General features: G+C 42.9%; 1 protein-coding gene across 1 annotated transcript; it reads right to left on the bottom strand.

The window, feature by feature from the left end:
* Positions 1 to 207: 207 nt before the first annotated feature.
* utp15 (UTP15 small subunit processome component) lies at positions 208 to 13,494 on the bottom strand. The gene is made up of 13 exons (XM_084177134.1): positions 12,994 to 13,494; positions 12,488 to 12,627; positions 12,226 to 12,318; positions 11,748 to 11,932; positions 11,265 to 11,443; positions 10,585 to 10,710; positions 9,218 to 9,353; positions 8,873 to 8,957; positions 8,607 to 8,762; positions 2,148 to 2,249; positions 1,905 to 2,038; positions 1,572 to 1,630; positions 208 to 807 (listed from the first exon to the last, which is right to left on the bottom strand). Exons 2-13 carry the CDS (start codon positions 12,575 to 12,577, stop codon positions 566 to 568), a joined length of 1,587 nt encoding a protein of 528 aa, XP_084033260.1. The 5' UTR covers positions 12,578 to 12,627; positions 12,994 to 13,494; the 3' UTR covers positions 208 to 565.
* Between the last annotated feature and the right edge of the window lie 834 nt (positions 13,495 to 14,328).

Genomic DNA, 14,328 nt, shown 5'->3' with positions numbered 1-14,328 from the left:
TATCAAAGAGGATCCAGGACGCCTTGTTTTCAAAATTTGATAGTTTACTTCAGGTTTCTTTTTATTTTATTTACTGCACATTGAAAATGTATGCAAATTCTATAAAAACTCAAACATGGACAGATAGGGCGAAGAGAAATGGAATACACTCACAACAGTCAATGTTTAGAGAAACATTAGCTGTGAAAGACAATTTTATGGCGTTCCAATAAAATTAATTGTCGCTTTGTGTCCAATCAGATACAGAGATTTAAATCACACATACAGATATGTATACATTTACAAAACACTGTCTCTGAAGAGTCAAACCCATTTTGGCCGTTCTCTGGAGCCAGTTAAAAGAACCTCTCTGTTAAAACCAGGGAGCCCAGCAGGAACGAGGCTCAGGTTGGTTGCTCAAATCAATGGTTTCATTTTTCAGTTGGTGGTGTAAATTCAGATAGCAGGATGTAGTCATGGGTTCTCGAGTCTGACGATGTTCCGTCAAAGACAGAGAAGCGCTTCCGGAACTAGTCGTGCCGGGGGCAGCCCAGGCATCCCGGTGGAACAGTCTTTTGTAGGGGCCTCAGGCGGCCTGGAGCTGTGGCCCTGGCGCCCCCAGACCCCCCTCTGCCAAGCCGTTAGGCCGGCTGCTGCCCGGGCAAGGCACCTCTTTCCTGGGGAGGGATGAGGCGAATAGGGTATCCAACATCCCCAGCACTTCCAGGAGGTCCTGCTGGTAGTCAATCTCTCTCTCCACCAGCTCCTGGAGACGCACAAGCTGTCTGTCCACTACTGAAGACTGACCCACCACTGCCTTGTAGATGTCTGAGGAGACCGAGGACAGGAGAACGTGACACACACATCTGCCAAACTTAAATCATTTTTAAGAGTACAACTTCAGCGCGGCGGCACCCCTGGCCCTGCAGACCCCACAACGGCAAGCGTGTGACACCCACACTGCTCAAATCATAGGCAAACGCACCTTTTTTTTGCCTAATAATGATTTGGCAGATGACTGCCTCAGTAGGAATGGTAGGGTTGTAACTAACCTGTAACTGTCATTTCCTGAAATCAAGAGTCTTAAATGATATCAAATAATGTAGCCAACACAGACGTCTTGATTATTCTAATTAATAGGCGTCTTTATAATTAGTCCAGTGAAAATTTAAACTGGCTTAATTTAGTTTGGGGAGAAAATTCAGAATAATTCAATTACTGGATGCAATGTAGTAGTCTAGCTTACTGTAGGCTATTTGGAAAATGAAACAACTGTCTGAAATGACTGTCTTACTTTCTGCGAAGGACAGTAATAGATGAACATCTCTGCGATGTCCGTTTCCATTCACGCAGTGACGCGCAATGAACTACTGCAATACCGCACGTTTCCTTGCTCGTCAATGCGCTCGCACCTACTACCGTTGCGGATATCAAAGCATGTGCAGGCAAGAAAGTGTCCTTGCTTAGTTGACTAAACGCTACCTTTGTTGGTATGACGCCTTAGCTACTTTGACCTCAAATGTGTGCAGGTTGGCAGGTCTGTATACATACTCAGAATAAATAACAAATAGAGATTTGTTTCACAAACTCACCTAGAATCATCTCAGTGGCGGTGACGAGGACAGGCGTAAACCTGGGATCAACTACATTCCTGTGAAGGAGAAGATAAAACAATGTCAAGACACATCAACACGTGTGCCGCAGTCTCGTGTAGTGGTTGTACTGCAGACTCCTGACCACACGTCGCCCCTTGCAGCATTGGTTCAAATCCAGCCTGTGCCTTCATATCTGTCTACCCCTGTCATTCGTGACTATCTCAAAGAGAAAATACCAATACATTTTAAAAAAAAGACACATGGACAGGAAACAAACACTAGGGAGTAGGTAGGCGCTGATTTGGAATTGGGTATTTGAGTGAGTGTTACCCAATCAGGAAATTGAGGAGTTGAGAGAGGTTCTGCTCGTCTCGTCCAGCCAGAGCGTTATTCAATGTTCCTCTGCGATCCAACTCCTTCATCACCGCCACCGTGATCTCAGGCTTTCTGTTCTTCCTCCACGACTGCGTGCACACACACACTTAAAAATCAGCAACTTAAACACTATCAAGATATTTGTCTGAGTTGCCGAGATCATCAGGGATCCATTTGGAACAAAGAAAGTCATTGTACCTCCAGGGCGGTATCCAAGGCCTTGGAGATGTTGAATCTCTTCAGCTGTTTGTCGTATTTGGCCAGATGGCTCTTCACTGGTTTGCTGACAAGAAAGTCATCCTAAAGGAGGGAAGAGGGGGATTTCAGTTCACTAGCAAGCAAAAATCTGCATAAAGAAAATGTGTGCATTTTCCCACCAGTGGTGTGTTTCCACCAAAGGGAATTGTTGCAGATAAAAAAAATCAGTGGGTGATGACGTAGCACACACAATGTACTTTTTTGCTTACGTTTTTATGCATTGAATAAAAATATAAAGTTCAATGTGTTTCCATTGTGTTTTCAACCCTGATAGTTTTGTCACAAAAACTGTTGCATTAATTAGCAAGTGTGCCTATTCTGGTCTTGGCATGTGCGCTCTAGCCAACAGCTCGCAGATACAGTGTGTGTAAGCTAGTCTACATGAGATTATTATGGATAAGAGCAAGAATATTTATATTTGTCAAATGGCAGTCAAGCGTCAATCATGTCACCAGAATCAGACCCTCAATATTTATTGCAAAGCAGGATCAACATCACCCTGTGAAGTTAATCATAAGTTATTTTATCTGTATGTAGCCTAATAAACTGCATGCTTTCCCGAGTCGTAGTGGGAGGACCACACACACGATATCATTGTGTGACTCGATATGATGGATACTATCAATACTTGCGCATACAGGGTATCTGCAAGTTCCATGAAGTTGAATTTAAGACTTAAAACCTTTTAATGCCACTTGGAATGCAAACGAATACCAATTTTGAGATCTGTGCGCACCACACACCTGCTAATATACCTCTCCAGAAATGAGCCAATGTTGGCAAAAAGTAGTATTTTTAGGGCTGGTTCTTTCAAAGGCTACAGCCTACTTTGCTCATATCATTGTAGCAATGAGCATTCTCCTGTAACGGATGTAGTAGCACAGTGGCTAGGCTATAGATGGCTGAAGCATGGGGTTGTTATCTGCATTTGTTTGGCTAGATCACAAAATAAGTGTTCAGAATCCTTAAAGTCAGCACTGTTACTGTATAAAACATGTGGTCAACTCTCCATCTGGAGAGCTAGGCCACTGGGTATGCAGGCTTTTGATCCAGCCCTGCTCAAACACACGAGTCAGATTAACAAGGTCCCGTTGAGCAGTTCATTCGTAGAATCTGGTGTGTTAAGAGTAGGGCTGGAACAAAAGTCTACACACCCAGTAGCTCTCTTGGAGGTATTATGCTATAACATTAGAACATTAGCCTACAACCAAAAAGTACAATAAAATAATTCCCTCATTCAGTGTATCAGGTATCTCATGGCTATACTTCAAAGCAAGGTAGCTAAGCGGGAGGGCTCTAGACTGACTTTTTCCAGTGCCAAATAAGACGTGAAAGAAGTTAGATAGTTCATCTAACATGTTCAGGGAATACATGACATGTTTTGATGTGCAACATGTCAAAATATAGTGCAGAATAATCAGATATCTTTCTGAATATTTAGAGATGAATTTGTCTGCATGTTTTTTTGTGCATATTGGCCTAGGCTATGCTACATCATTTCTAAAAACATTAGCTAGATTGCTAACTCTAAATATAATATTGTTGCTAGATAGCCATGCAATTGATCTAACAGTAAATGTAATGTCCTACAAAAACGTTACATTGGTAGGCCTATATAGGCTACTTGATGTATTAGGCGCAAACGGCGCTGTCCGCTCCGTTCTGCTTGCGCATCATCTCAATTACATAACCCCACTTTATAAAAAGGAGTAGGCTATTTCAAATCCAATTTTATTTGCCACATGCGCCGAATACAATAGGTGTACATCTTACAGTGAAATGCTTACTTACAAGCCCTTAAACAACAATACAGTTGTAAGAAAAATAAGTGTTAAGTAAAAAAATAGGTACGTAAAAAAATAATTAAAGAGCAGCAGTAAAAATAAAATAACAGTAGGGAGGCTATATACAGGGGGTACCCGTACAGAGTCAATGTGTGGAGGCACAGGTTAGTTGAGGTAATATGTACATGTGGGTAGAGTTAAAGTGACTATGCATAAATAATAAACAGAGAGTAGCAGCAGCGTAAAAGAGGGGGTGGGGTGGGGGGGACAATGCAAATAGTCCGGGTAGCCATGATTAGCTATTCCCTCTAGATTGACAGTTATACTCACATAAAGCTGAGACTCCAGTAACAGCAGTTGTTTTAGAAACTGTCTTTCCCACAATTACATTTCGAAATGTTGCTCAACTGTCAGTATGCTTGCACTTATCAGGATGGAGCTCTCCCTTCATTCCGTGCGCAAAAGGAGGAGAGGGAGTGAGAGCCAGCAGCGAAACAGGGACAGGGCATATACTTTCATTGAAGGAAGCAGGTTAATGCACATTAGCGTTGACCAAATAATGGTTTTAGAGCTAACAAATCTGCAGGGTAATCACGTCGGTAAGAGGGGGGCAATGTCGGTGCCGGTACTTTTCAGTTTATTGTCCCAGCTCTAGTTAGTGTTATTGTCTATCAAATTGTATAGGTTACTTTGCTCTCTCCTCTAGCAACGGCCCGACTCGCACATGACGTGCACACACAATAATTGTTTTATGTAAAAAAAATCATAATTGCCATGGTGGCAACAATTAAGCAGCAACACAATATAACGGAAACGCTTTAGTCATCTCCATCACATTTGTAAGACCTTTGAAAACATTTTAAGACTTATTAAGCCCTTTAAAATCAGATAAATTCATTTAAAAGACTTTAAGGACCCGCGGGCACCCTGGCATAAAGGCGTTTCCACTGACATTTCTCGCATAATTAATTTTACAGACACAAAAAGATCCCACCATGTCGAACAAACATGATCGGTCAGCATTTATAAAATTGTACTGAAACTTCCTGTTTTCATCACAGCTGTAGTGATTATTAATAATTGTTTTATACGGTATGACTTCACTCGCATAACAACTGTGGATGGAAATGTGGTTTCTCATATTTAAAAAAAAATACTGAATTCAATAATGGAGAGTTATCTGAATTCAAACAGTAGACTGAAAATAAGTCCTTGGAGAATGTAACTATATCCTTAATTGAAAATACATGCCATTAAACATGATCTTGTTGACTAATATATTTGTCAGAGGCTGTGGTTGAGATCATCATTTGTAGTTCTGTCGATGGATCACTCAAGGTGTCATCACTCAACAGGCCTGTTGTTCATAGCATTTAGGATCCCAGCACTGAACGACTTCAAGGCTACCATCTGGTACCGTTAGTAGGGTCACAGTATCCTGACCATTAGGCTTGGGTTGAACACCGTATACCGGGGTATTTTAAAAAAAGCCACCGGATGGTTTTTCAATACAGTCGAAATATTTCTTTGAAGTTCTTCAATAAATATTTGGAGCTACTTTTTAAGTAAATACCTGCAGTCAACTAGTGCAATACGTTAGGAGATAAAGCAGATTGCGCTCTTCATTTCACCGGTCACATTATTTTACATTATGAAGCTTACAGTAGTTTCCCTGAACATTTAAGCCAGTCACGTGTTTGTTAATAGCCCAACGGGAGAAAGTGAGAACTGAGTCCATAGCGTTCTATATCTATTGGTGAGTCTCTTCTTATGCGGCACCTATGATGTGATGCAGTTACACTTGCATGCAATTCACTACTAAATATTTGCCATCAGATATCTTATAATAGCCAGAAGTCAAAGAGCTCTGGATGAGTTACACTACATGACCAAAAGGATGTGAACACCTGCTCGTCGAACATCTCATTCCAAAATCCTGGGTATGGAGTTGGTCCCCCATTTGCTGCTATAAACCACCTCCACTCTTCTGGGAAGGCTTTCCACTAGATGCTGGAACATTGCTGCGGGGACTTGCTTCCATTCAGCCAAAAAGCATTAGTGAGGTCGGGCACTCATGTTGGGTGATTAGGCCTGGCTTCGCAATCGGCGTTCCAAATAATCCCAAAAGGTGTTTGATGGGGTTGAGGTCAGGGCTCTGTGCTGACCACACCGATCGACAAACCATTTCTGTATGGACCTCACTTTGTCCACAGGGACATTATCATGCTGAAACAGGAAAGGGCCTTCCCCAAATTGTTGCCACAAAGTTGGAAGCACAGAATCGTTTACAATGTCATTGCATGCTGTAGCGTTAAGATTTCCCTTCACTGGAACTAAGGCGCCTTGCCCAAACCATGAAAAAACAGCCCCAGACCATTATTCCTTCTCCACCAAACATTACAGTTGGCACTATGCATTCGGGCAGGTAGCATTCTCCTGGCATCCGCCAAACCCAGATTCCTCCGTTGGACTGCCAGATGGTGAAGCGTGATTCCTCACCCCAGAGAACGCGTTTACACTGCTCCAGAGTCCAATTGCGGCAAGCTTTACACCACTTCAGCCGACGCTTGGCATTGCGCATTGTGATCTTAGGCTTGTGTGCGGCTGCTCAGCCATGGAAACCCATTTCATGAAGATACCGACGAAGAGTTCTTGTGCTGACGTTGCTTCCAGAGGCAATTTGGAACTCGGTAGTGAGTGTTGCAACCGAGGACAGACTTTTTACGAGCTACGTGCTTCAGCAATCGGCAGTCCCATTCTGTGAGCTTGTGTGGCCTACCACCACGCGGCTGAGCCGTTGTTGCTCCTAGACGTTTCCACTTCACAATAACAGCACTTACAGTTGACCGGGGCAGCTCTAGCGGGGTACAATTTTGACGAACTGACTTGTTGGAAAGCTGGCATCCTATGACGTTTCACGTTGAAAGTCACTGAGCTCTTCAGTAAGGCCATTCTACTGCCAATGTTTGTCTATGGAGATTGCATGGCTGTGTGCTCGATTCTGTACGGCTGCCATTTTCCCCCCAGTGCTTTCCTCCTAGCGGTTTTTTCCTCCTCTGTTCTTCTTCCCTCTGCTCCATGTACACATGCTGCTCTTCCTTCAGAAAAGCATGCATCACAATTTAGTTTATTTGCACAATTTCTCTCGGTAACTTTCGCTTGTAAATGTCCACACTCACCAAAAATGATATTTCGGTAGCTACTAGCTATACTTGTATAATTTTATGAGCTGGATTTGCCTGTATTTGCAATTAGTTTGTTTGTTTTCGCTCATTAGCATTTAGCTAACAGAGTCTATGTGATTTCGCTATTAGTTCATGCAAATTCTGTTAGCATTCTGGCAATAGAGTCCCAATAGGCTTTCCTTGCGTTTTTGGTGCCCCCATGTGTACTCTGCTGGTAATACCATAAATCCCAGCATGAGAGAAAAATGGTATGACGATATGAAAATCTGGCTGACCAGGTAACTGCCAAAATAATGGAAACACTTGAGTAAATGAGGGATACAAATTATATTGAAAGCAGGTGCTTCCACACAGGTGTGGTTCCAGAGTTAATTACGAAATGAACATCCCATCATGCTTAGGGTCATGTATAAAAATGCTGGGCAGGCCATTATTTTGCCTATCATGGCTATGCCCCCATAGGATGACAATAACCCCACCCACAGGGCACTGAATGGTTCGATGAGTATGAAAACGATGTAAACCATATGCCATAGTCGGCAGGTAGCTTAGTGGTTAAGAGTATTAAGCCAGCAATCGAAAGGTCACTGGTTCGAATCCCTGAGCCGACTAGGTGAAAAATCTGTTGATGTGCCCTTGAGCAAGGCACTAAACCCTAATTGCTCCTGTAGGTCGCTCTGGATAAGAGAGTCTGTTAAATGACTAAAATGTAGTTGTAATAGCCATCTCACTCACTAGATCTCAACCCAATTGAACACTTACGGGAGATTCTGGAGCAGCGCCTGAGACAGCGTTTTTCCACCACCATCAACAATATACCAAATGATGGAATTTCTCATGGAAGAATGGTGTCGCATCCCTCCAATAGAGTTCCAGACACGTGTAGAATCTATGCCAAGGTGCACTGAAGCTGTTCTAGCTCATGGTGGTGGCCCAACACCCCATTTCCTTTTTTTGGGCAGTTACCTGAAGTTCCTCACAGTAGAACAACATTACTCTATCCTGGTCCAGGAGAGCTTTAGGGTGTGCACTGTGCAGGCTTTTTTTCAAGCCCAGCAAAAACACACCTGGTTCATATATCATCAAGTCCCCATGAGTAGCTGATTAATTGAATCAGGTGTTATAGTACTGGGCTAAAACAAAAACCTGCACAACTGCAGCTTTCCAGAAACAGGGTTAAAAACCCCTGCAAACATTTATACAATAGTGAGAATTGTTCTTTGTTGTAGAATTGTTCTTTGGGGCCCCGTGTAGCTCAGTTGGTAGAGCATGGCGCTTGCAACGCCAGGGTTGTGGGTTCATTTCCCACGGGGGGCCAGTATGAAAATGTATGCACTCACTAACTGTAAGTCGCTCTGGATAAGAGCGTCTGCTAAATGACTAAAATGTAAATGTAGTAGAATAAAACAGTTGGGGGAATATGCACTTGCCTTTTTCGGGACGTAGTTTCTTCCTTTGACAAAGATGCGGTACACCGGCCTCCTCCTCTGTTTGCCAGCCACTTCCTGTTTCTCCTCAGGGCTCTTCCTGTGTTTGATGCTCAGGACGCCATTGGTCATCCCCACGACAACAGACTCGTCATCAGGCTAAACATACACACACAGAAACTTTCAAGCCTTCATACACAATCCACACATCAAACATCATCATAATAGCGGATTGTTAAATCTCAGTTTGGCATTACTAGTGAACTTACAGCCAGGGCAAGACTGAGAATGGAGGCGGCGTAGTCAAAGTTATGAACCACCTTGTAGTTGGTTGTGTTGTAGACTTTCACGTGCCTGGAGGGTAAAAAAAAAAAAAACATGCATATTCATCTAATCAAGAGATCCATCAAAACATCCCAATTGTGCCATTAAAATAACCATCTTGTTAATAAAATATGATATGTTTGTCAGAGGCTGTGTCAGAGTTGAAGAGCTCATTTGTAGTTCAGTCGATGGATCACTCAAGGAATTAACATGCCTGCTGCAATACACATAAATCTGTCCAGGTACGCAGATTGCCGTCTGTCTAGAGCTGCTCACACACACACACACACCTGTCGAGTGAGGCAGAGAGCAGTCTCTGTCCGTTGCCGCTGAGACCGAGGCAGGTGACGGTCTTGTGGTGGTTCTTCAGTGACACCAGAGGCTGGCCTCCTTTCAGAAGGTCCCACACCTTCACATAGCGCCCTCCTGTGTGGGGGAAGACAACAATCTGGTATAAACGGTCCTTTCCTCCATCAGCACAGATGTGACAAGCACAACAACAAATAACGGAGGGGCACAGGTATGAGGTCAATTTCAAAGATACACATATTTATCGTTTGAGGGGGATGGCATTTTACATTTACATTTTAGTCATTTAGCAGACGCTCTTATCCAGAGCGACTTACAGTTAGTGAGTGCATACATCATTTTTTTTTTTTATACTGGCCCCCCATGGGAAATGAACCATGCTCTACCAACTGAGCTACATCCCTGCCAGCCATTCCCTCCCCTACCCTGGAGGATGCTGGGCCAATTGTGTGCCGCCCCATGCGTCTCCCGGTCGCGGCCGGCTACGACAGAGCCTGGATTCGAACCAGGATCTCTAGTGGCACAGCTAGCACTGCATGATAAAATTAAATTAAATTGACAAGTGCACCCTTATTGAACAATTTATCCTTTATTTAACCAGGGAAGTCACGTTGAGATTGACTCATTGATCTCTGGTCGGGGTGGATGGGTGGGCATATAACGTGAAAGTCTAGCAACCCAAAGGTTGCGAGTTCGAATCTCATCACGGACAACTTTAGCATTTTTGCTATTTACTTACTACTTTTTTGCAACATTGCAACTACTTAGTATGTTAGCTAACCCTTCCCTTTTAACCTAACTCCTAAACTTAACCCTAACCCCTAGCTTAGCCAACGTTAGACAGCTAGCTAATGTTAGCCACCTAGCCAGAATTCGTAACATTACATTTACATTTTAGTCATTTAGCAGATGCTCTTATCCAGAGCAACTTACAGTTAGTGAGTGCATACATTTTCATACTGGCCCCCCATGGGAAACGAACCCACAACCCTGCCGTTGCAAGCGCCATGCTCTACCAACTGAGCTACAGGGGACTAACATATCATACGTTTTGCAAATTTGTAACCTATAATACGAATTGTAATTCGTAACAGATCACAAGAAATGGGTGATGGACATCCAAAAACGTATACATATCATACTAAATGGAGTGTCTCGGATTTACATACAAAATAATACAAAATGCTCTGAGACCATGTTGGTAAAGGAGATCAAGTAAGGCCGCTACTATTGGGACACAACCATACCAGTGTGGTGTCTGGTCTTCATCTTGAGGACCACAAATGCTTATGTAACTCACGATCACAGTATAATATTATGGTTATGCATCTCTGCGGTTACAGCTTACCTGCTGAAACCAGTAGTCCTTCTGAGGGGTAGAGTAGAACGCTCTCTACAGGCTGGCTGTGGTCCATGGTCATCACACTCTTTTCCACTCTGGCATCAAACACCCTCAGTGTGTGGTCATAGGAGCCTGAAGGTGGGGGACAGAGACAGTACAGAGTGAAACAAACAACAAACTTTCAGCTTGTGTGTAGATGACAAACCAACACTATCAAGAATGTGTGACTGTTTAAAGGGATACTTCGGGATTTTGGCAATGAAGCCCTTTATCTACTTCCTCAGAGTCAGAAGAACTTGTGGATACCATTTTTATGTCTGCGTCCAGTATGAAGGAACTAAGAGATAGTTTCACAAGCTAATGCTAACTAGCATTAGCGCAATGCCTCTGGTCTACAGAAACAGCTAGCATGCTAGGTCTTCCCATAGACTTCGTCATTACTCCAACGCTAGTTAGCAATTGCGCTAATGCTAGTTGCCAACTTCCTTAAAACTTAACTCAGAGACATAAAAATGGTATCCACCAGTTCATCTGACTCTGGGGAAGTAGATAAAATCCCAAACTATCCCTTTACGATGGCTGGTAGAGGCTGTTGTCAGAAATCATCATTTGTACTTCCGTCGATGGATCACTCAAGGAATCATCACACAACATGTCTTTGTATGAGTAACTGTGCTTAATTTCACCAGTTATGAAGATATCTCTGTTGAGTTTGCTGGTGGTGCCACAGCGGATATAGTCTGTGTGTTCCTTGTATGAGGTCAGTTCAGTGGAATTGGGGATGTCCCACAGGCGACAGGTGTAGTCGTCTGAGCCCGTCAGGATGTGGTAACAGTCTGAGGTGAAATCTGTTACATGCACCCCCCTTGAGGAGAGAGACACAGTTCAGTTAATTATTGTAGTAAAGAACACCAGAGGTGTTATCTGCACAGTAATAAGGAATGAAAAATGGGATCCAAAACATCCACACAAGACACTTGTCAAAGGCTGTTGTCAGAGTCGTTGAGACCATCATTTTTAGTTCAGTCGATGGATCACTCAAGGAATCATCACTCAATGGGCCTGCTGCTGCGCTTAGCCATTTTATTTTCGCCCACTGATTGGAAAACGTCCCCTAATTATTTCCTATCAGACATTGGAAACCTGGTGACGTTGAATTGAGGACCTACTTTGTGTGCCCTTTGAACACCCTGAGCGCCACCTTGCCGCTAACGTCAAAGAGCCGCACCACTGAGTCCTCACATCCTGCCACCAAGAGCTGACCGTCTGACCGGAACTTTCCGCTGTACGCCGTGTCCTTGAAGCGCGTAAACGTCTTGACTGGCTCCTGAGAAAACGGTCCGTAGATGTGGATCTGAAACAGGCAGCGGGTTTAGAGTGAGGGACACACACACTTTCAGCTTATGTAGATGGCAAACCAACACTATCAAGACTGTATGATTGTTTACGATGGCTCGTAGAGGCTATGGTCAGAAATGTTTAGATCATCATTTGTAGTTCAGTCGATGGATCACAGAAGGAATTACTTTATATGCCATTGTCGTCATTGATTTAATGAACGGATATAGGTCAGAACCTAAATTAACCACCATTGAGTCCAAGTCTACTAACTACTAATGTGTCTGAACGGCAGTGGGGCCAGCCTACCCGTGTAGAAGCGGTCACTGCATAATTGTGTGGCGCCAGAGGGGAGAAGTCAATGCTTGTGACTGCTCCAAACTCCTTTATCTGGACTGGGGCCTGAAAACAAGCAACAGAGAAGAGTTGAGAGAATACAATCGAAGACAAGTCAACTTCATCAGTTCAATAGTATGCTATTCTTGCCTTGTTACTGCAATATGGAAATGTTATAGCTAGTATACTCATGCAGCCACCAACACCACTTACATCGACAGTGTGACAGGCTTACCTTGTAGTTTTTCCAATACAATGTGTCCGGAGTAACTTTCTCTCCAAGTTTGGGATATATTGGGATTTTTGTGGGTTTGAATGAAGCCATTTCAGGATGTTGATAAGGCTCCTCTCAATCTTCGGATAGTTTGAGCCCACCTAATTGATGTGAGGAACACATTAAATATGAACACTGAAATAAACCTAATCTAAAACTGAGCAGGCAGAAACACTAGCTACAAACGTCAGCACTGTTGTATGCAGAGCAGCATGTGCTAGCTACCTAAGTATTAACAATTTAAGTCTGCAACATCAGACAGCTTAGAACTGATTATGCTTGTGTTAACTACCCACTAGCGTCTACACACACTTAACGTATGGAAGTAACCTCTTTCTTCGATCACTTTATTGAGATGGAAAAGCAGGAGTATAGCATTGAAAATGGCTAACTAAACTAGCATACCCAACGTGGTCCGCACGCCAACTAGATTTAACATAAATACTTTTTCAAACAAGGTTTCTCACCTTTGGTTGGTATTCCTTGACTAAACTCGGTAGATCGAAATCCACTTGATTCAATTCAGAAATAGGTTTTCAAAGCAAAATGTATTCATGTTTAAAACGTTATCACGTTGTTCTGTGCCCACAGGATGCAGTCAAAGACCGTACAGTGAAGAGAGCAGAAACTGCTTCTCCAATAAAAATTCCTGATCACACATGTAGGCGATGTCATGGCGACTTTGGCTAGCTAAACTCATGCGCAGAAACACGTCATTGGGTCAAACGATCGACTCGCGCCAAACTGCGCATGTGCATGCCGTCAAATCAAAAGGGACTCTTTCGATATAAAGTAATTTTTGACGAAAATGATAACGTTTCAGTTTGTTACTTTCACGCGGTTGGAGTAATAACATATTCAACTACTACTTTCCACTTCTCTCATTGACTTCTCAAACCCCAAACCCCGCCTCGTCTGCTTGGTCTGTTTCACAAGCGTTCCCGGAGGTCTCGCGATGTTGCGCCTCTGGGTTTAGAAACTCTGTGATGACGCCGTGTTTAAAATCTCCACTTCCGTTTAAAAAGAAAAAACTTTATTGTTTACTGTTTCATTGGCCAACCAACCATCTCCTGCCTGGTAGCTGTCCACCGTGCATGTCCAATGGATACATTCTGGTGAATTCCAATCAGTTCATAAGCTTCTTTAACTAATTGAAATGTGATTCAGTTGATTAACTAATTGCCTTTAATTTGACATCTCTCATCTCCCTGTCAACATTTCATATCAAAGTGCGTCACTTCCTCGCAAAAAGCAGTCAAACCATCAGCGCCTTATGTAAATTTAAATTATTTAAATTGAACTATATTTTAAGACATTTAAATACTCTACCAACAAAAAAGCTGTTAGAATTATAAATGTGTGTATGTCCCTTAAGGTTCTCCTGTAATGTTATATTGTAACCCCTAGCCCAATTGTCCTTTGTATATTCTTTACATATACTTGTGTTCCCCCATGTTCTTTTTGTATTGATTTGTTGCTAATATTTTTTATATATTTTTTATAACTAAAAACATTCGCGCCTTATTTCCCTCCTGAATTTGGATGCGTACATACACAACACTTTGAGGTAACACGTGTTTTCTGGTAGGGAAAGTGACCGCTCTAACAATGGCAATACATTTCCTCAAAGATGGAAAGCAGGGGGGGAGGAGGCGAGATCAGGTGGGACCATTCTAGCCAACAAGAGGGCAGATACGTCTGTGCCACTATAGCGTCTGTGACGTCATGGGCATTGAGGCTGTCTCCATTTTAAAGTAGTCCATTTTTCTTCTTCTTCATTGAGTACCACAGTATGAGTCATA

The sequence above is a fragment of the Coregonus lavaretus genome (assembly GCF_964263955.1).
Source record: "Coregonus lavaretus genome assembly, chromosome: 14".
Taxonomy (NCBI): Eukaryota; Metazoa; Chordata; class Actinopteri; order Salmoniformes; family Salmonidae; genus Coregonus; species Coregonus lavaretus.
This window is presented reverse-complemented; position numbering and strand designations above follow the sequence as displayed.